The sequence below is a fragment of the Saccostrea echinata genome, unplaced genomic scaffold (assembly GCF_033153115.1).
Source record: "Saccostrea echinata isolate AGI-Se365-2 ecotype Australia unplaced genomic scaffold, CSIRO_AGI_Sech_v1 ptg000015l, whole genome shotgun sequence".
NCBI lineage: Eukaryota > Metazoa > Mollusca > Bivalvia > Ostreida > Ostreidae > Saccostrea > Saccostrea echinata.
This window is the reverse complement of record NW_026889764.1, coordinates 2,745,805-2,770,275: the sequence shown is the minus strand read 5'-3', so window position 1 is coordinate 2,770,275 and position 24,471 is coordinate 2,745,805. Positions and strand designations below refer to the sequence as shown.

At 33.4% G+C, this 24,471-nt stretch overlaps 1 protein-coding gene across 1 annotated transcript; it reads left to right on the top strand.

Moving 5' to 3' along the window:
- The first annotated feature begins 852 nt into the window (after window positions 1–852).
- Window positions 853–23,674, top strand: LOC133187411 (uncharacterized). The gene is made up of 32 exons (XM_061322770.1): window positions 853–949; window positions 1,222–1,320; window positions 2,435–2,767; window positions 5,909–6,090; window positions 7,476–7,647; window positions 8,305–8,559; window positions 8,694–8,795; window positions 8,875–8,982; window positions 9,355–9,606; window positions 10,635–10,813; window positions 11,115–11,267; window positions 11,617–11,770; window positions 12,121–12,420; window positions 13,256–13,449; window positions 13,714–13,930; window positions 14,121–14,540; window positions 14,717–14,923; window positions 15,033–15,114; window positions 15,389–15,549; window positions 16,153–16,326; window positions 16,886–16,999; window positions 17,230–17,346; window positions 17,441–17,641; window positions 17,867–18,200; window positions 18,419–18,594; window positions 19,051–19,185; window positions 19,990–20,106; window positions 20,196–21,743; window positions 21,871–21,995; window positions 22,197–22,245; window positions 22,436–22,665; window positions 22,903–23,674. Exons 1-32 carry the CDS (start codon window positions 874–876, stop codon window positions 23,047–23,049), a joined length of 7,113 nt encoding a protein of 2,370 aa, XP_061178754.1. The 5' UTR covers window positions 853–873; the 3' UTR covers window positions 23,050–23,674.
- Window positions 23,675–24,471: the final 797 nt, after the last annotated feature.

The window sequence follows — 24,471 nt, the reverse complement described above, 5'->3', positions numbered from 1 at the left end:
TATTTATTTTGAATTATTTTACATGTACCTGATTTATTAATTTAAATAAATGTGGGTAAATGATCTTTTTTTAAAATGAAGTAATGTAATTTAGTATACGACGTGTGACTATCATATATTTTGTTGTGTGTGAACCAAAGTTGACCAGATACGGATGTAAGCTAAAATTATAGTGCGAAACATATTGAATGAATTGCCCACTGTGTAACATTTGTTCATCCAGTGCAACAAGAGTCATGTGACTAACAAACACTTACGGCCTGATCCGTTATTCTTTCATCAAACAACATGAGAATTGGTACACCAATCTGCTGTGTAAGTATTAACATTCACATGAAAGTTATATATAATTATATATTATTTAAAATCATCATAGGAGAAATTCGTAGTATAATTCGGGGAGAATTTTTAAAAATTTTGCACACGTCATTAGAAAGCAATCATTGTCGAAATCTACAATAAATAAAAATTGTTTCCTTACATGGTCGCTGAATGCAAAAGGTGAAGTCAACGAAAAGAGATCGATCTAAAAAAAAAATCTATAAACAATACAAATCTGTGAACAGGGCTTAAGCTATATCCAGGGCATCACTGGAAATTCCAGACGTGGGATCAGAAGTCTAGGTCAGGTTTGTTTTCTTGTATTAAGACATATCTGTATCGTCACTGTGAAAACCAACCGCATAAAAAATGTTTTAACTTTGTCTCCTTTTCTCTGGGACTGCTTTATCACTACAATATTGCTAATCACCTATGGATGCGACCAACATTTTGCATGAAAGTATTTGACTTTAAATTTATTCAAATATAGGATAAATTGCTCTCAGCAGAGAGTTAATTGCTTCAATTATTGTCGGCAGATTTTGTGTTGCAATGCTGACAGTAGTTTTGATCTGGGGACTTTTCGGTCTTTGTGTTACCTATATAGTGTCCAAATGGGAGCAGCCAGGTAAAATTATTCACTTTTTTTCAAATATACATTACTACTTCAGACAGTAGTGTTTCATGACCTAAAGTTTTTCAAATTATATTAACAAATTCTAACAAATTGACAACATTTTAAGCTTAATTGATTTGAATTACCAAACTGATATACAGTTGACAAGTTTATATCCGTATAAATAAACATATAAAAATCGATTTTTCTTGTTTTGTCAACTATTAATAGATTTACTGGTAATTAAATAAATGCATAATGCCCATGAATTATATTCTTTACAGTCTGTCCATTTGTTAAATGTCAAAACAAAGGAATACTCGATCAAACCACATGTCAATGTGTTTGTCCACAACATTATTTTGGATTTTTCTGCGAAAAGAGTGAGTATTGAAAACCTTTAGCGAAATTACTGATTACTATTCTGTCAAACTGTGGAACTTAATGTTAAGAACTCAATTTCTGTTTTACCAGTCTAATATTCACTTTCTGAATTCTTGATGAAAATATTGCTGTACAGTACAGTGTATAATTTACATAGTATCAAATAGAAAAAATAAATACATGCAGGTTATACAGTTAATTTGTAGAACACAGAAGCTATTGAAGATTTCTTAGATTGTTAAGCAACAACTTCAAGCAACAGTATGAAATATTAATGTTACAAATAATAAAAGAACATATATATATATATATATATATATATATATATATATATATATATATATATATATATATATATATATATATATATATATATATTTCAATTGATGAGTCATTTGGTACAAGTGGAACTGAACGGATAATGTGCATAGATGCTGATTAGTAAAACCCATGAATATAATTCAGTTGTATAGAGAGGCTTGGACAAAGTGGATAGATTTTCCAGTATTGTGGAAACCTTTTTGCAGCATCACAGGCCAATGATATTAGAACTGATGATTTTTTGTCAACATCTATATTTCTTGCATCTTCAATATTTATGATATTGTATGAACATGCAGTTCTCGTTTTGTTATGTTACATGTACACGTACATGATATATGGAGTTAAGGAACAATAATCAAGCTCAGAAGTCCATAGAATTAATAAAAATCGGGAGCAGAGCAAACACGGACCTCTAAAAACATCAGAGGTGGGATCAGGTGCCATGGAGGAGTAAGCATCCCCTGTGTACCGGTCACACCCGTCATGTGCTCCTTATTGTCAATCAGAAACTCAAGCATTTTTTTTTAATATCAACTTCAGAGTACTTGTGTGTACCATTAGAATGTTTTTTTTTTAAAGAAAATAATTTTGCAAATGACCAATGGAAAGGTAAGTAAATTTACGAATTCCATTTTTATTGAAAAAAGCAGCTGTCTATGATGTCAAAAAGCCTGGACTTTAATTTATCGTGGGGTATGGTTGTATAAAGTATTGAAAAGTCGTACATTTATAAATTTTATACGCTTTCTTTCTGAACTGAAATATTGCAACAAAATCTCTTCTGTGCAGCTTACCAAAACAGTAAATGGCCAGATGGGACATATGCCCTCCCTGCCTCAATGTTCGGTTGTCCTGAGACTGAGGACAGGGGGTGGACATCATCTTATATCAACCTAACCCTCCCAGACTCTGCCCAACGTCAGTATTGGAACACTAAAGACCCAAACCTCCTCAATGGCATCATAGAGCCTAACATACTGGGACCATACTATTATCGTGCTATTCAAATGAATTTTTGTGTAAAAAATCGAACCAATGATAAGGAATTTGACGATAAAACAACGGCTGAGTGGCCCAAAGGCCAGTACTGTATATACAGTTTCAGCGAAATATGCCCTCAAGGTAAGTCAATATGTATATATAAGTAGTAATTTCTCTTCAGACACGAAAGAAAGTACATGACAATGACTTTATTAAACCCTTGTTGCGATAGGCTATGTGGATTGACACTCCATTTCCTCGAAAGCTAAGTAATTAATTCTGAAACTACATATTGGCCATGATAATACTGTTGTAACCAAAGGTAAAAGATGTATGTATGTCTTGTCCAACCTTCAAATTTCTTCGTTCGTTAATTAGTTCAGGCGCTATTCTCTCTTTTTTTTCCTTTCTTTGATCGTTCATTCTTCGCATTGAATGTGAAGGGTTAACGTTGCAAAAGCATGCATCCTTTGGTCAAGCCACCCAATATCTGCATTGATGGAGTTAGTGTCATTAACTTGTTTGTAGGTCATATGCCAGAGTTCATGGTCATTTTAGTTGTTCAGAATATATCTGAATTTATACCTTAAACACACAAACCGTCACGGTAGCTCAGTTGGTAGAGCTCTTGCTCCGAGATCGGAGGGTCGTGTGTTCGAATCACCTTCGCGACTGACCTAAGTCGATAAAAAATAGGTAGCAAATGTTCCTTCGCCAAGCGTTCGGCACTTTGAAGTGAAAGTTGCGGGTTCTTCGGATGAGACCTTAAAAACCGACGCCCCGTGTCACGGTAGGCGTTGGCGCGATAAAACACCCTCACTGATCAATGGCCCTGAGTGCCGAGTAAAGGTCCATATTTGAAGCCCTTCACCGGTATATGGTGACGTCTCTATATGAGTGAAACATTCTCGAACGGGACGTAAACAACATACAATTAATCAATTAAACACACAAAAGAGGATCGATCCGCAAAGAAACTAGATTTTTCACTGCCCTTCAATGTTGTACATTTAAAAATTTGTAAACTTCCAGTTATATATCTATTGCAAGTTCATTAACAGAAAATGCTTCTGTTTTAAATCAATAGAACATCAGTATATTGAGGTCCAGTACATTTAATGAATTAAACATAAACTAGATAATTGTTTCCAGTACATTTAATGAATTAAACATAAACTAGATAATTGTTTCCAGTACATTTAATGAATTAAACATAAACTAGATAATTGTTTCCACTGCAAATAGCAACGTGTCGTTTATATGATTTGATACAAGAAAACAATGTTTTTTTTCCCTAAGATTTATAATGGCACTAGATGAAATCCCGCGCAAGCGCGGGGAATTGAATTTATACCACTACCGACAGAAAAAATCTAATAATAATATTATATATATTGTAGTTTCTACTGACAGCCTACAGGCTTATAACTGGAAGAAATACTTTGTGAAGTAGAAGTACGTCTCCACCCCCCCCCCCCACCCCCCCCCCCCCCCGTGTAAAACTTAAATAACAATATCATTAATTGACGTTTATTGAGAAACCTGTTATATACTATGTTATGGATATTGTATATACTATGTTATGGATATTGTACTTCAGATGCTCTTATTTCATTTCCGTCAAGAATAAAAGCAGTGAATATGCACATTTTACTGAGAAATAGATTTTTTGGGGTAAAAATTCACAGGTACTTGGTTCTTGGTTTATAAATATGTATGTACCTTATTGATATGTAAAAACTGTACCTTACCTCTTTTTTTAACATATCAATAAGGTACATAAATATTTATAATCCAAGACCCAAGAACCTGTGTAAAAATTAGCTTTTATATAACGCCCTATGAATACAATGGCGGATTTAGAGGGGGGCCAGCCCCCCTCCCATTTTGTGTCCAAAATATACATAAAATTTAATAAGTCAATTTTTTTGGTGTGTGTCCGTGACCCCTACCCCAACCCCAAACTGGTTGCCCCCCCCCCCTTTCAAGATTCCTGGATCCGCCACTGGAATAGGCCGAGTATTTGATACAAAAGACTGTATTTAAAAAAAAACTGAAATGTATTGATTAAAGCAAAATTTTACAGCATAATTGTATTTGAATAATGCCTAATTCATTAATATTCTCTTTTCATGTAAGCAAGTTTATTACGAAGTACAAATTGTACTTCGGGTTCGTTGCCACGATGCTCTCAATGAGGAATATATATACAAATTTTACCGATAAATTTATTAGGAAAACCTACTACATATATGTAATAGTAATATATAAATATATTCACAACTTACAGTATTATCAATGATTTACCATTATTTCAAAGACCATTCACACAAAAGCTTTTTTATGTTAAAGCAGCTATAATCACCTCGTTTTTCTTTTTAACATCGGGCTCGATGCTATATGATGTTCTAGAAGTTTCCGTCAATATTACGATCGGTGAATGACGAAAATAATCTGCACATTTTCCTTTTTAATCGGGTATCACAACTTATTTCCTTTATATCATTTAAATCAAGTTTTGATTGAATAATAAAGTGATGACGTTTTATGAAATAAATAAACGATTGCTTGTTGTCAGTTTCATTAAAAATTGCCAGTAACTTAGATCCGCCAACCGGAAACGCCACCGTACTCACGTTTTTGCTATTTCATGGCTGTTTATAGAAAATAAAAGTAGACTTTTAATTTAATGTACGATACTTACAATGCAAGTGAAATCTAAATATAGTTTACGGACATCATCTTGTATCGTGTGTATTCTCAGAGGAGTAAGTAAGAACTCTGGTGCACCCGTTTCGGAGTTTATTTGCAAAATTTATTAATTTATAAGTATAGATATACATTATTGTTAATGCACCTGATACGAGCATATTTGATGTAACATTGATAATTTGAGTGACAAAGAGGGTAAATCCTTACATGCATTTCGTTACTGTAGATTCCTAAATATACGCGAGGAATTAATTATCGCGTAATTACGCGAGAAGCACTACTCGCGAAATAAAATTACTCGCTTTAATTTTTATGGTGATAAAATCAGTGTAAAATCTCTTGATCAACCGTCCACTCGCGAATTATTGTTCTCGCGATTTGACGTTTAAGAGTCATTTAGCGAAAATAAGTACTCGCGAAAAATAAGGAATCTACGGAATACATTTTATTCTCAAAATAATACATATGATATATGAAACATTTTCAGTCATTGTATGTATAATATCAATTCTTTCTTTCTGGAAATACTAAATATTATTGATAGAAATAGTAGACTATGTTTATTTCAAGGGTTTTCTACGGGTACCTTGACAATATCCGGTTATCAGTTCACACAACAAGATATAGGGGGCCTTATTCCAGGAGAGACCGGAAACAATATGAGTCTGACACTGAAGTTCTGCTGTAGAGAAGATGGTGACAACCAAACACCAGTAAAACTTCCATCAGACTTCCCATTCGTTCTATTTCAGGTACGCCAATCAAAATGAAGTATGATAGTAAGATAATGGCCATGTTTTCAATAAATCTATATATTCACCAAAAATCAAAGTGTTTACGATGAAAATCAAGGAAAAGCCTATTAAAGAACTTCAGTCGTTTAACAAAGAATAGACATAATCCGTTGATATATCACACGTTATCTCAATATTAGCGTTGAACATTTCATAAGCTTTAGTTCCTTGCAACATATTGCTAATTATACAGTATTTAATAGATCTCTGTTTTAAAACCAACATACAATCTTTACCAGAGGATGTTTTAAGTAGAATTACACCTCTGTAATAGTTTAAAGATATACACGCTATAACTTGCGTCAGTTAAAAATAAAGTTGGAAATTTATTTATTTTGTTTACCAAATAAAGTTACGAAAATATTGTAAATTACACAATTGGAAATGAACGTATTATAAAGATCTCAAATTATAATTATTTATTATCCTACTAGGAAAGTAATGCTATATATTTAAATTCATGCATCATGTGACACCGTCGCTACTTTTAGATTGATAAACAAAAATGGCGTCAAGAAAACGAGGTAGGCCGTTTGGTATACAAAATAGCTTTTGACATGGATGGCATACGTTATATGTTTAAAGATACTTATCTTTGAAAACAACCTTTATTAACCATCTACTCTGTAATGACAGATATTAACTTTTATTCAAAATAGTAGTCAAAATGCAACGTACCTCGTTGTCTATGATTTCCCGCGGACTTGCGTGTCTATATACTGTTTACGCTCTTCCTTCATCAATATTCATGAATAGGCAGAATTCTTAATTGCAGATCTTGCTTAATTGTTTTGTAATTACAATGATTTATTTAGTAAAACTTTGTGGAAAGTAATTATTTTTTATTACACATCATGTTTCTCAAATCATTTAATCATTTTGTTTCACAAAAGAAATCGCGTTTATATAGCGTGTATATCTTTAAAAATGATACTTATATCAATATTGTAGATGTAGAAATTTAAACAAAACAGTTTTATTTACATAACTTTAATTCGCAAGAAGAAGAAACTCATAAAATTAATATAAGAATGCTAGTCTTTTTTGTGCATCGACAAAATGAAATTAAAATAAAACATATTACATACATGTATTCCGTTTTACGTGATGTGAGTCTTGTAATTTAGACGATATCGTGTATGCTTTTGAATGTCAAGGAATGACAGTGGTTGGTATAGATTGACAAAACACAACACGGAATAACGCATTGACACAATCATTTCTTTAACATTTAAAAGTTATATTTGCTGTTGTCATAATTTGAGAAGGTACAAAAATCAATTTATTCTAATATACATGTAATAGTCTGCATAACTCGAATTAACATACGTTATGACTTTTAGAGCCAGTCAGCTGATGCCTGTCAGAAGGCGGAGTCTATGATCGTACAACAGGATTATTTCTACATGACCAATGAAAACGATGAGTGGCAGTACAAGGGGGCGTTACCTTTCTTGAACAAAACAGCAATAAATGGTTCTGTAGGCATGGTCTATTGCTACTATGAACCTTTTGGTAATACATTGCTTTTATATTGTATACAATTTAAAAGCAGAATTGGATTTTAAACTTGCGTCTGATAAAATTTTAAATGTTAAGTAATAAAGATAAGCTGTTAATTGAATTTACAAAAAACAATATGATAAAGGTCTAGCATCTGGAGGATAACTACAGAGTTTTCACATTTTAATTGCTTTTTCAGAGCAAAATCAAATTTTTCATGATTAAAATGACAAATCCAGAAAGCATGTAACCATAGAAAATGAAAATGTGGATTTGTCTAAGTGTGTACTTTTTCCCTTCCTGTTTATCACAGATTACAGTATATACCCTGAAGAAATATAAATTCTTGTTAGGAAATATTGAAAACTTAAGTATGCTGTTGTTCATGACATCATTTGACTCAATGCTATAACTCCATTTTTAAGTCACTGTATTGGGGTAAAGGACAACTCGTCCGTTCCTAAATAATTTATCGTTTATATAGGCCTGATATCTTTTGAGCAGGAATAATGTCTGCCCTACGTATGGTAAATACTAAATCAGTAAGTTTGAATCAATTTTTGATTGCGTGGTGATATACTTTGTACAGATATGCTGCAGAAAACAATTTTCTATGCACTCTATACTATTATGATAATGATAGATTACCGTAATTTTGTTCATTTACAGCGCGCCGTGAATGCTACTTTGACACAGACTTTGGAAACTCTTACAACGGAAGAACCAATGTTTCAAAAAGGGGGAAAGCCTGCTTGTCTTGGAAAAAATCTAGTTTTGAAATTTACAAGAACAGTAGGAGGGTATTTCATGAGTTTGATGAGAATTACTGTCGAGCTTACCAGTATAATACATACACAGCGGGGAAACCATTGTGTATTGTCAAGTTACCAAACTGGAAACAATTCTGCATAATTAGGAAATGTGGTCAGTAGATCTACAACACTTTTAATTTGTGGCGAGATGAAAACAATAGCATATTATACGTACAGTACCAGGTAAATTTTGTTTTAATTATTCATGCAATTTTCATTGTTGGGGTACTCTATGATTTATTTTAGATGAAGATCAAAACTTGAAAGAATTGGGAAAATTTAGGCCTTATAGAAGTGTTCAATATGATGAAAATTCCGAGGCAGTGTATGCAGTTGATGGCTCCATAGGTGAGCAATGAAATTCTTATGATGATACCATGGAGATGATCTACGTTTAAAATTCTAATAAGAAATATTATTCATGCAGACACCCTGAACTCATTTATTTCAACTCGTCCAATGATGAAACCATGGTATCAAGTAAATCTTCAGGAACATGTGGAGGTTCATGCTATAATTATTTACCGTTTTAGTGGTAAGCTTATTCCACATAATGATTGTGTTTAATTCTATAGCGTCATTCGGAATTAAAAACAGAGATTCGCAAGTTATCAGGTACATTTTGTCAGTCTAAAATGTCTGTTCACCGCTAAAACAGACTTTCTATACATCTTATCGTGATTCCATAAATTAATTAAACGTTTCAATTGAGAATTTTTGCATTTTCTGTTCATCGTTTGACTATCTTTAAAAGGTAAAATAAAAATATCTTTAAGTAGACTATTACTGTAGAAAAAATATTTAATTAAATTGTTATTTAGTAACTGAATTAAAAATATAGTATTCTCCAATGTTAATGTTCTTAATTTTATTGTTTACCAATGCATTGCATCATTCTTATCATTAGCTTATATGCCTTTTAATCTGCGGTATCTTGGCACCTACGTCAGTAAGAATCGGTGGGACTTCATGAACTACGGTGCTGTTCGATGTGACGACATAAGACGTCCTGGATATGCCCTCGTATTTCGTTATCAATGCAGACGCCCGGTGGTGGGTCAATACGTCACCATCCGAAACTTTGACTTCACACATCCAGATCATAATCCAGGCAACTTTTTCAAAATGGAAATCAATGAGATTAAAATTCTTGGAAAAGGTGAACATGCCTTCTATTCTGATTAGGAGAATGATTGATTGTATGTATGTTGTTTTACGTCCCATTCGAGAATTTTTCACTCCATATAGAGACGTCACCAGATACCGTGGTGAAGGGCTTTAAATATAGACCTATACACTCAGGGCCATTAAGCGGTGAGGATTATTTGTCCCGCCACTGCCTACCGTGACAAGAGACCTCGGTTTTTAAAGTCTAATCCGAACGACCCATGACTTTCAATTCTACTGCCATGCGCTAGGGTAAGGAACATTTCACTACCAATGTTTACGTCTTAGGTTTGACGCGGCGCGGCGAACGAGAATCGAACCCGGGCCTCCCGATCACAAAGGGAACGCCCTACCACTTGGCTACATTAACTGATGAAGAGAGATAATGCACTAGGTTTTATAGCATTTCTTGGCTAAACATTAAAAAAACTTGCATTCAAATGTAAACGAAACATTCCAACTCCTTTTCATACGATGCTTCTGAAGATTCAGATTTGTTCTATTTATTACCAGTTATATAGAAAAGGGTTTAGGAAATGTACGAATAATGTTCGCAATTAGAGTGAAGGTATGATATATTTGAATGTAAACATTCTCTATATGATCACCGATTCAAGCATATATGTTCTATTAATTGCGAGACATTAAGAAATTGTATTTGACATCAGTAGGCGTTCCCAAAATTGTACTTTAGCATCCCAAAGAAACAAAGAGCTTCAACTAGAGAACATGCTTATGCTTGCACCATGTGTTCCATTGTATAGTGTATGACCTAATCCATTATAAACAAGCACAGTCTGACTGGAAAGTAATATGTGATGATTCCATAAATAGAAACTGACGACGTTCCACTGCTTGAAGTTATGTTTAAAAAACTACAGTAAAACCTTCCGAAATACTGATAACGATTCTTATTTTGAATTATTACAATTTTATATACATGTATATCTATACTCTTAAAAGCATAGTTATAAAGCGATGATTGCATGAATTCTTACCCATTGTTCTTGTGGTTCACAGAGACAACTTGTGGTAGGCCCCTGGGTATGGCCTCGGGTAACATCTATGACTATCAATTGGAGGCCTCGTCTGTAGATGAAGATGGTTGGCAAACACTTCCACTTTCACTTCGTGGGCGATTGTATCATCCAAACCCAGGATGGTGTGCTCCGAAGACGGAGAGATCGCCATGGTTTATGGTATGTATCAGAAAATTCAAATGTATGCTTTGTAAAATTATGTTTTACAATTTTTTTTTTCATGGCTTAGCCTACAAAGTGAAGGGTCATGTAACACCAAAAGAGTACAGTGAGATTTTTTTTAGCATTTTTTAAAAATTTAAATTAATTGCTTTGATGTATCTGGATGCGTTAAATACTTGTATATCAATTTTGAATAGAACGAATTATTTAAGAGAGCCTCACAACTCCAAGGGGGGAATTTCAGAAGAAAATATTACACCACATGCTATAAAATGATCTTGCTTCTTTTTCTTGATAGATTGATTTACTTGTCCCGACTGTTGTCCAGGGATTATCAGTCCAGGGTTGGATGTCAGGGAAGGAAGCAAGATACATTCAATCATTCCAAGTGTCCTATGGAGTAACGAGAAATAAGATAACACGTTATGAAGATTCAACTGGAATTACGAAAGTAAAATGATTAATTTCATTACTTCACCTTTAATAGCACCTTGAGGAATATGGTGATATGAATAATAAAAGGATATTTTTTCGGATGATTCATTCATTTCAATTGATAGTTGTATGCTCTTCAAGGTCTAACCTTCCTATATATCCAATTAATTTTATCGCCTGTGTTGAAATGACCAATACAATGGGATCAATTTTTTTCGGTGACTACCTGTCTGTTCATTTTTTTTGTCCGTTAGGAATATTTCTAAGTCCTTTTATTTAATTCATAACGTCGTAAGCATCATGAAATGATATATCTCACTGAGCTATAAACACTGTATAATGTAATATATAGTTTTTATCTATAGACTTTCAATATTGATGATACTGTGGCAGTAACTACACCTCAGACCTTCCTGTTTCACAATGAAATCCTGACAAGATACATCACAATACATCCAATAATAGCAGATGGTCAGCAGGCTTGTCTAAAGGCAGAAGTCATTGGTTGCCAAAAACAATGTAAAGTACCGTTATTCATAACTCTGAGAAACATTTTTTTCTCTATCACAGCAGGGTTAAAATTTAACTGAAACTGAACGAAAATAATATAAATTTGACATGAGATGCTAAAATTAAAAGAAGCTCTTTATTTCTTTCAAAAAAATCAATAAGATAAAAAGAAATTATTAACCTATTCATAAAATCTTCTTAACCTCTGGAGTCGAAATTTATACCTAAACCATACCCATTTTCATGGTGTCTCTGATATGCACTGGGAGTTTGCTGGTATATTTTAAAAGTCAGTTCAGTTCAATATCAGGCACATTATGCCAGAATTTTATACGTTCAACATATCTATTTATTTGCAGTGCAGAGAGACATAAAGTGCAGAAATGGTAGTTTAGACTTTGGATTTGAAGAACTGAAACGATTTTCTTTCTGGCTTTCTAAGGAGAAAATACATCACGTTTTTAAAAATATATCACGTATTGAGGGATGTAGGCAGTTCTGTTTGAATAACAACTGTACATCTCTCTCCTTTAAGAAGTACACGTCCGATCAAGAATGTTCCATAAGCTTTGGAGACAGATATCATCCTGCAAGAATGTTTGACTGGGTTCAAACAGGGGTAAAGCTTAATTATGCTTCACATCGTCTCTGTCTGAAAGGTTAGGAACTTTTTGAACTAATCTGTTCTCAGTTTAAAGTTTCTCTGAGGTTATTTATATATGACAAAGCAGAAAAGAAATAGATGTTCTATATGATTGATTGACTGATTGTTGTTTTATGATGTCGGTAGTATTTCCGCCATATTTCAGCGGGGAGTTTTTGACTATTTGTCCTAAGAAGATTGCAGACATGTTTCCGACTTTTCGTTTCCGAATTTGTTACCAGCAATAACTTTGTAGTTAATAATTCTTCTAAGGAGAACTTTACCCCATCATTGTATGTTTAAAAGCGACTATGGTTTTAAATGCTTTGAATGTTATTCTTTTAATCATTACACCCTTCTATTGATTTTTTGTTTGTACTTCATATATATGAAAAAAGGTTTACATAACGAACAATGATCGATTAAAAAAATCTTCAAACAATACAAATCTGTAAACAGGGTATAAAAAACTTAATCCCACCTCGAAAAGTTAGATCAGGAGCCTAGGATGACTAAGCATCCCCTTTTGACCGTTCACGCCCGAATGTGGTATTATTTTTACGAAATCTGTTTGTGGAACAACTTTTAATATTTTTTATACAGCATGAAGAATAAAGACAGAAGTATTATTGTTCATAGCATCAAATAACCATCCCTGATACGCACTTTGATAAAAACTAATGCATGTATACGCTTACAGTATTACAAATACATGTAACAAACAATTTGATCAGTAGACATAAAGAGAGGGATGTTATTGCTCTTAAAACTTCATAATTAGGAAAAAAACATGGTTGTTATTGAAAGTCCTCATAATTAAAATTAACTTTTCAGGTGCTTATGAAGTGAAGTCTATCCTTGCACATTTTTAATAAACCTTTCGGAAAGTGATCGAGGTATTATTAAGTCTCCAGGTTTTCCATTTAGTTATGGCCAGGGGCTTAATTGTACTTGGAATATATATGCAGGGGACACGGCGTTCGTAAAACTGGAAATCGTTTACGTTCATTTAGCTAGAACAACAACAGAAATAGAATTAAATGAGGTAATCGAAGTTTGTTACGTCATTCAGGTGCTGTAAATATGGTTGAGTTTTCAAATAATCTTATGGATAGAGTAATGATTTTTTTGGGATATCATTTTCTTTGTTGTCTTTATTGTATAAATGTTAATAAAATTGCTTATTTTTTTCTTTTTCCTTCTGTCAATTACTATTCAAATCGACTTGATATCGTCTTGATATATATTTGTCACATTTATATGATGATTAATTGTCATGATGTCTAATTAAATCACCTACGTTTCGCAGCTTGGAATGCTCGATATAAATCCTGGAAAGTGTAAAGACCGGGTAGTTATACAGGACGATGAAAACCTCATTGTAATAACATCCGATTCTCAGGATAAATTTCGGGACACGGTCGTTATATCCTCAGGGAGAAATGTTTCTGTGTCACTTGAGACTTGTTTCCAAATGTCCGCAATGCAGCTAGAAAAGATTTTTGAAATAAAGATCACCAAATCAGGTATTGATGAATAGTTATAAGGAGTGAATGTAGAAGTGAAAATTAATATTTCAAAGAGAGAAAAGGTTTTATATAAATGCTATGATTGCAGATTTTTTATTGACTTTGGTTGTAAGTGGAATGGAAAGCTTACTCTAAACATATGTTATACATAGGTACATGTACATTGGTATCTTTGCTGTATTCATAGATAAACCAGGATGTGGAATGTCCTTAGGAGGACGTACTGTTAGGTGTAGAATGCAGTCAGCTTACATATCAACTGATCGACATCCAGCTTCTTATAAAAAAGGGGACTCTTTCACATGGAAAATAGACGGAAAATTTGGACAATACGTAAAACTGACAATACTGAACCTAGACGTTGTAAATGGGGGAGCAACCTGTTCAAATTCATATATTGCGATATATGATACAGACCTAAATCAAAGTCAAACGTTAATTGGAAGGTTTTGTAAGGAAAACAGACCTTTCAGGATTATCACTTCAAGGTGGCACCATATGAGAGTAGAATTCCGATCTGGGACGGACCAAAAGCCTGGACGAGGATTCATGGGATTTTACGAATTGGTGTATTTTACCCAAAACTATCTAAGTTTGGGGCATGAAGGTAAGCTGATACAAGCGAAAGTAAACTTAGCAATTTTGGTTAATTTTTCCTCAAAGCTACAACGAATGATTTTTGTGATGAATATGTGTCAATGATGTTTGAAATGTTACATTTAAGATAATTTAATTGTTCGTAATTGGCATATTTTGAATACGATTTTATGAATTTATCTTCAGGGTGTCCCAGTGTTTGGCACTACAACAATGGTAGTTGCTACAACATTTTCACAGGTGACGTAGGTATCACGTGGTCGGAAGCAAATCGCCACTGTATTCAAAAGAATGGAAGCCTTGTCAGCATAGCTTCAAAACAGGAACTAGCCTATGTTCATTATCTTGTAACCAATGATAAAAGCGTGACCGCTGACTGGCAGATCTATATTGGTATTTTTGTCAGATGTCTTTCAATGACTAATGTATTCAATAACAACATTAGCCATAATGTAAAATACTATACGCAATCATAACATAGCCAGTCGATTGTTTTATGTAGGTCTCCAGAAAAGGTACTCCAAAGAAACGGATGAACAGAAATACACATGGTCAGATGGAAACCCACTTACTTTTACTGCCTGGTAGGTTAATGCACTAGAAAGCAACCAAGAATTTATTTCAAACTAATTTCAATTTAAGTCATCATTAACTCTGTAAAACTTTTGAAAATAATTACATGTACTTTACAAATTAAATTATTATTCAGAACATTGGACGTCAATCTTTTCAAATTGCAAAAAGAGAAAAAAAGAAAAAAAAAATCAAAACGTTTTTGTCACTGTGTCATGGTTTGAAGGTCAGGCTAAATAACCTATTAAAAACAATGGGCTTAAGTTTTCTCTTGATGATATTCAGGTTTCGTGATGGCAACACTAAGGACCGGCAACCAAATGGGGTTCATAATGAGCTATGTACCAGTATCAAGTTCTACAATATTCATTCAATGGATGATTGGCATGACACAGCTTGTGCTTACGATAAAATCCAAAGTTACATGTGCGAAATTGATGTCGAATATAATAAAGGAAAGTTCACCTGCTATCACCATAATTATCTAGTATAGGCTCATAAAATGCTGTTGATGATGTATATAGCTGCATATGAATATAATGATGTAATAAACGAAAAATAAATAAGAAATCAGATATCAATCAAGCAGTTTTGAATTGTATGATGCATGATTAGAAAGAATCATTTAAATTCTAAAATTTAATCTTTTTGTCACTAAATACCTTTAAAATAAATGCTTTAAATATCTGAAAATGCATATAAACAAAATATGTGCATTTATGTAGAAATCATTGATTCATGTATTTGAAAAGACATTTACACCACATTTAGGATATCCTGATTTGAATACTGATCGTTAGTATTGCTAATTATCTCTTCTGGCAATATATGCTGGCTGATAGTGTTCTGACCGATGCCTTTTGTAGGTATTCTAAGTGCTGGTGTTCTTTTTAATCAGATTTATGTAACAGAAAATGTTCTCTTACTGATATATATATATATATATATATATATATATATATATATATATATATATATATATATATATATATATATATATATATATATATATATATATATATATATATGCATTAAACAATGTCATTTACTATTTACAGAAACTATTAGTCGGAGGAACTGGTGGGGAAATGGTTCCGTTCAGTTACTGTCGGCAAGGCTGGGTAACATTTTGTTCCAGTGTGAGAACACAGAACTGATCAGCAAACTGTTTGTATGTGACGGAATGGAGGACTGCAGTGACGGATCTGATGAGACAAACTGCTGTAAGTATCACTAACGATTAAAGGGTTTTTATCTCTTTCCATTAACTTGGTGCTCTTGTGTAGTTTGTTTAGTTGGAAAAATCAAAAGAAATAAGAAGTGAAGTAAACCTGTTAAGGTTACTTGATTCACCTAGATGACTTATTGATATCCTTTACCGTTCATTGTCTTGCGGAGACAGTTCGGTTTTTCTCAAGTCCAACTGTGCGAATTCAACCAAACTTGCAACAACGAATCCTTGCGTTAGAAAAAAAGATTTAACCCTAGATTAAAAAAATAATAAATGCGAGTCTTCAAATTGTTTGATTAGGCATTATTATCCACATGACTATATGGAGGTGCAAAATGTTTTAGCGTTTTACGAAGGGTAGATAAGACGGAAAAAAATAATCAGAAAAATTCTATTTAAGTTTTCAAGCCAGCAATTCGACCAATGTTCTCACTGTTTTGTCTTAATAAATCATGCTATGTATAAATGAATTCATGATCTTGGCAACTTGCAATATCAAACATAAATAAAAGAAAACAATTCTTAAATCACATTATACCTCTTCACCACAGTTTCCTCGTGTACAGATGTACAGTTTCAATGCGCCGATGGAGCCTGTATTTCAATTAGTCTGTATTGTGACTTTGTATACCATTGTGTGGATCACTCTGATGAAACAGACTGTAGTACGTATGCACTGATCTCATGTCGTGGTCATTCAGTTTCAATTACAAATCCTTTTCTGCATTGTTTGACCTGCGCTTGAATACGTTATTTAATTTTTGAAATTTATTTCGACAATCACCTCATTCAACAATCACTAGAACAGAGATGTATTTAGACTATATATTATCTGATGTTCTCTAGAGTGCACCCTATCTATCGCTTATAACGATTTAAATGAAATTTCACACAGTAAGAAGACCATGTACTGATGAGGAATGGAAATGTATGAATGATCAATGTATTTCTACAACCGACCGCTGTGACATGAAAATAGACTGTTTAGATGGAAGCGATGAGAAATATTGTGGTGTGTAGTCAAAAGTTATATTCATAGTGACATTAAATGACTTAATATATTCCAAGAGACCATAAGTCCTTTGCAATAATTGCTCACTTTTCAGACACATGCACGGGTTTTGAATGTTACGATCAGACCTGCCTACATCCCTCTAAGGTGTGTGATGGCTTTATCGACTGTAGTGGATTCTTCGCTGAGGACGAGTCCCAGGACTGTGAAAACAATGTCCAGGAGACGTGTAAAGATTGGTGGGGATTGGGACGGAGAGAGAACGGGGAATACCTTGTTAGTCTAGGTTACAGAGGTAATTTGATAATAATAACAGTGTCATGAACTCGATCTACTCTGCGATAGGCTTAATCGAATACAATTGTTTTGATTCTTTGCTTTCAACTTTAAAATGTTTGCTTGCAAGAAATGTAAGCTAAAATTTATTTTGATGTATGGGTGCTTAATACTCAATCCTGACCATTTGGACAAATATTCAGAAAATGCAATCTGTTTTATCTGCATCTAGTTTTTTTTAAAGATATTCCTCCAGCAAACGTAGAGTGTCGATTTCATAAACTAAATAAAAGCGTTATTGTGGAAACGTTTATTCACCATTCTGAGGAGGAGACGGTATATTCAAGTTTAACAAACGTAGATACACAACTGAGATATACTGCACATGAAAAACAAATATGGAAACTGAAAAAGACAAATAAATGCAGCCAGACAGTAAGGATCTCCTGTCATTATATATACTTAAAAGATATCAGGTGGCAGGGGAAAAATGGACAGTGGTTCTATGCAAGTTGGGGACCTTCAACGGAAACGTGTTCGTGCCCCTTTGTAAATAAATGTGAAGAAGGAAAAACAAGGTACAAAAAGCATATTAAAAAAATACCAATTATCATAAACAGTTTATACAATGATCTAGATATACATATATTTGGAAGTAAATTATAAGCAATACATTGAAATTTAATTGCAACATTATTTAAAAGAGATCTGTTTATAAAAAAAAAATCTGATGTTTAAAATTATTTCAAGAATAATTATGATTTTCAAACGGTTGTTTTCTTACCAATGTATTTAGATGTAATTGTAACTCCACATTGGATGAATTGTACAGTGCTGAAATCACGGACGTGAAGGAAGACGCCGGAGTTATAACTGACCATTCAGTGCTGCCTGTCCAGAAACTGTTCATCAACCGTCCAGGGGATGATAGATTCGTGAAAATAGAAATAGGACCTCTTGTGTGTACTGAAGGTTATAGGTCATTACTGTTTCTGAAATAGAAATATCCTTGTTGTTTTACTCTTGACTATGACATGATGCTGTAAACTCAATCTAATTTTAAAAAATAGCTTAGCTTTGTTACAAGACCTTTATTGATTTTAAATTTTTACGACCAACAATTGTAAGACATGATATACACGTAAAAATTAAAAATTAAAAACTGACCTTCATTGCAACAGACAATTGAAATATCCTTGTTTAATACTTCATTCTCAAATCCTTATGGATTTATTTCCTATGCATGACAAAATTTTATCTTGCCTGAATTTAATTTGTTCTTAAATTCATATTTCTTGAAAACACACACACACACACACACACACACACACACACACAGAGAGAGAGAGAGAGAGAGAGAGAGAGAGAGAGTATATGTCTCCTCACAGAGACAACAAATTCACAAAATTAACAATCTTCTTGTTACAGAGACAATGGAATTTTCCAAAGACTTTCTTTGTCGGACGGGAAAAATTGAATCCCTGTCAAATCGCTGTATCCTTGATTATGACGTATATGGTGATGTCATAGGATGCCGTGATCTGTCACATTTAGATGACTGTGGTATGTCTAACTAATACATTTAGCTTATTCAAACTGCGCCTAGAAATCTGGAGCGTTCTAAACATATTAAGATCTTTCACAAAGTGTGTGCGATACGATAATTACTTTACAATTCGAAATAAGACTTTATATTTCGTAAATTAATATTGTTTTCTCCTTAGCCCCTGATCCCACCTCTGCTTTTTCCAGGGGTTCGTGTTGTTTGTCCTGTTTTTAATTTGTATTGTTTAAAAGATTTTAAATTTCGGTAACTGTTCGTTTTACCTTTTCATTTTATTTGAAGGACATCATATATAAACATTTCTCAATGTTCATGACAGAAATATTATGCGTTTCAATAGCTTAGATATTTTTTTTTACCCCAAAGACGATATATTTACAACATATATGATTTTTTAAAATATTTTCGATGTCATTACACAATGATCAGAGTGAGATTTATTTTCCAATGAATGAAATATGGAGATAACGAACAGTACTCAAGCTCATGGTCCATTTAAACAATAAAAATTAAGAGCAGAGCAAAAACGGACTTTCCAAAAACATCGGAGGCGGGATCAGGTGCCATGGAGGAGTGAGCATCCCCTGCCGACCGGTTTATGTGACAGAGAAAACTATGTGCATTTTATCTTAGATACTTCATAGTCACTATACAATACAAATGATCCATTCAAAAAAAGACAATATAAGAGATTCTGGGGGTAAAATATGAGCCTATTGTATCTCTTTGTGATTTCTTGTTCAGTCAGTCTTTGTGATATGTCTGATCAATTTCAATCTGTAAAACAACAACTTGTCTTCCAGAATCCATGCTATGTCCACCAGGTTACATGAAATGTCCGGGGAGTTTTTGTATTCCTCCACGATTGATTTGTGATGGCGAGAAACACTGTAAAGATGGTGTAGACGAGATGCAGTGTGGTAAATCTGATATTTCTTTTGGAGTTTTTGATAGAAAAGCGGATAAACAATATCAATAGTGTTTTAAATTAATAACTCTTTCTTTCCAGAATCATGTCCAGGCTTATACCGATGCAAAAACAGCACAGTTTGTTTGAATCCGAAAAGGCTGTGCGACAACATCAACCACTGTCCCCTCCACGATGATGAAATTCTTTGCCAGATCACATGTCCGGATGAATGTAATTGTGATGGTCTGTCGGGTGTTTGTAGAGATCTCCAGTACACGAGTGCAATAAATCTTCCGGTTGAACTAAGACTTTTAAACTTGAGTAAAAATGATTTTAGTCGTGGTTTGCCATCTATGCTGCGTTTGATTCATTTAGTTAGATTGTTTATATCAAATTGCGGATTGAAAGCTGTTGAACCGTATTCCTTTGCAAATCAGCGAAATCTTTTGGAACTTGATCTCGGAAATAACAAAATATCTCATTTATATACTAATGCATTTACTGGTCTTGTGTCCTTAAAAGTTCTGAACTTAGAGGGGAATGAGTTTTTAACTGAAATATCAGATTCGGCTTTTGTTGGATTACAAAAATTACCAAAGTTTGATTTAACAAATTGTCGTATGTGGAGTATTGGAGCAGGTACTTTTGCTGGTTTACGGAGCGTTAACCTGCTTAATATTTCTGGCAATGATATTCAATATGTTTCAGATTTTGCATTTCACAACTTGTCTGAAGTGAAAGTGTTAGATATAAGGAAAAACAAAATTCAGCAATTTTCAGCCAAAATATTTTATGGCCTTTCGAAACTCGAAAAGCTGTTCACAGATTCATACGCATTCTGTTGTTTGAAACCCCAAACTGTGAAGTTGTGCTTACCAAATGCAGATGAATTCTCATCTTGTGATGACCTGATGAGAAACGAATTCCTCTCTACCTGTATGTGGATTATGGGATTTTGCTCCTTGTTAGGAAATTTTGGAGTTTTCATATTCAAAGTATTTTTCGATAAACAAACTTTAAAGAAAGGCCACGGTATTTTCATAACTAATCTAAGTGTATCAGATTTTCTAATGGGAGTATATTTGATAACCATAGCCTCTGCTGATACATACTATCGTGGGAGTTATATTTGGAATGATAATCAATGGAGACACAGCGCAACATGCAAAATAGCTGGAATGCTTGCTACCATCTCGAGTGAAACATCTGTACTTTTACTATGCCTGATAACAGTAGATCGTTTTATAGCAGTCAAATTTCCATTAGGTCAGTTTAGGTTCACTAGAGGCAGGGCTCTTTTATGCATTGGCGTCTTGTGGAGTACTACCGTCGTACTGTCTACCATTCCTTTGATTGCAGGAGGATACTTTCAAGGAGAGTTCTATTCTCGATCTGCCGTCTGTCTTGCTTTACCTTTAACCAGAGACAGACCTGCTGGATGGGAGTACTCCACAGCAATCTTCATCATACTCAATTTACTTCTCTTTCTTATCATTGCATTGGGGCAATGCTTGATATACAGAGAGATATCAAGATCAACCGGCAGTATAAAATCCACTAGGAAAACCCAAGACATTGTCATTGCCCGTGGACTCTTCCTTGTGATTTTCACCGATTTCATATGTTGGTTTCCCATTGGAATCATGGGTAATGTGTTAGTCCTGTTTAATTGGGTGTCTTGAACAAACCAATATCACTCATCATGGTACATATTTACAATTTTGATATTTAATACCTTAATTTTAAAATTAAACACTTTCTTTACTTTTTTCAGGATTATTGGCTCTAAGAGGTTATGTGGTATCAGGAGAGGTTTATGCATGGGTCGCCGTCTTTATACTTCCTATCAATTCCGCTTTGAATCCATTTTTGTATTCATTTGCTAATTTGAGAAAAAGGGTGAGTAGGACTCAATTAGGACGTTATTTATTTGATAAATAAATCCATTACTGAGTATTAAAAATGTAATATTTCATTTTGATAGCAAATTTAATATCGTTTAATAAGTATAACTATTCAGAATATTATCTGCATAAATATCAATAATAAATATGAGACTAGAAGGTGGAGAATTCTTTTTAGTTTGGGACATCATTGTAGGTTGAGACAAACATGTCATCCAAAAAGAAAACATCAATGCAGCACCACTGTAGGTCTATTTTTAACACATTCAATAATCTTTTTCCTTAGACATTAGTTTTATGGATTTGAAAAGGACGAAGAATAATAGATGCTTGAGGATCATGAAAAAAGAAAACGTCTTTTTTAAGCAAGTTAAGGAATCTCAATTCAAGTATTTTGCAGCAAAACAAATATTTAGCGATTGTATTTGTATTTAGCTACAGCGGAAACGTTTAGAGTGTTGTGTGACAACAAGTTGTTCGTGATTGGTAAACACTCCCCTGTGTTCGTCTCTTTATCCAATCATCTCCAGAATGGAATAATCACTGTACCGGAAATGAAGCTCGTTGTTCTCCGATTGGCCGAAGCTCTAAAGATTCTGCACGAATACGATCTTGTTCATGGAAACTTAAATACAGATCTTGTTTTGCTTGATGTTGTGAACATGGTATAATTTAAGTTTGACTATAATCGTTGGTAGTTTAGTAAAAACTTTAATACAATGTATATTCACTAACTTTCGAGCGACAACCAACACTTTGCTCATAAGTACAAATTGAATTACCTCTGCATGTTGATTAAGATTATAGGCTTGGAATTTCATAAAAGGAAGATTATTTTTGTTAGGAAATTGAACATGCTATAATTATGTCCTATTTCTCAAAACAAAAAAATCTTGTTGTAGAAAATAGAAGACGTGTATGTCAGAACTGTTCCTAAAGACGCTGAAGAAGATGAAGATATCCCAAAAGATATAAAACAACTAGGGGAAATAACACTAAAAATGCTTAGGAATTACCATAAAAATACATCAAAAAACACTGAATGTTAGAGCTCTGTACTTTGACTACTCAGGATTGGAGAAAATATAAGGCATTATGCATTAGAAATTAAGTTGTGTATTGCTGCATATTTTATATATATATAATTCTACCAGGACATATACCCTTTGTCACTGGAAAAAGGAAACATCACTTTTGGAGAAATGACCAAGTCTGCAAACAAATGTTTTCCTCCCAATACAAAAGATACCCTACAGGTTACCTGACATTTCAGCCAATCTGATATCTATTTCCATTAATCGAAATGCCATTAATATTGTGCCCTTTGTTTTGCGTGCTCATTTCTTGACTATATAATAAAATGTTGTAAATTGTACGAGGGTTGGTTCAAAAGCAATGTCATAACTGCTATACAATCTTAAGTAATTGGAAGTGTGGAATAAAATTTTATATCTAGTTTGACGTTTGCTTTAAAAAAATATTTAGATATATTAAGATACACACTGTGTTAGGTCTCGTTTTCGCCTAACGGCAGGATGTACCGACGTTGTTATGACATCACTAATTTTCTGTTTATTCATAAATCTACAAATACAGGTCTTATTTCATGTACACTTCTTTCTTGTGCTGGAACTTCTTGTTTTGGGCTTTTTAAATAAATATTTTAACTTTCCATGTTGCATTTGTTCGTTCTTTTTGCTGTGCGTACATGTAGACTTGGCGTTGTGCTGGATTTAAGAGGAAATGACATGAAAGGCTTATCTTTCACCTAAATTCTTCTTCCAAGTGCCTCTCCGTCTTTTGACTTCCATTTATACATTGTTTTGATATGCATCTTTTGTAATTTTAAGTAATACATTTGTTAGCAGCAAAGGTTTCGAACGTGAAGTTTGGAGTGAATTCAGGTTATCGATTTTTTTTAGTATTTCAACTTAGCAGGAAAAAAAGCGGGCGAAAGATTAGTCAATCTTTTACGTCACTTCCTCTTAAATCAGACGATAAATAAGATTGATGCAAATAGAATGAATTCAGAAAAATAAAGTTGGTCAAAATTCAAATAATTTTAATGCTACAACTCAAATTCAGACGCTTAATAGCGAAATTGCAGAAACATTATTGAAAAAAGCTTTGAGAGGTTTTATGTGATTTGAGTAATTGCTGAAAGTAACGCCATTCGTAAGATTCTTGCTGTGTCATATTTTTTGTTTTGTATATGTACCTCTGATCAGTTTGTATAAATTGTATATATGTTATTAATGTACCCCCATGTACCAATATTTTGGGGTTTAGGTGAATAAACTGAAGTTTAACTTGAACTTGTTACGATAGATAAATCATAGCATTGTATTCTGTATTAAAATTTTATGACAGAAATTATACTTGGCGGTAAAATGTCGTATATTCAATGTATTTTCCCCACTAAATCAAAAAGATTCTTAAAATTCATGAAAAAAAAAAAAACAAAAAAAAAA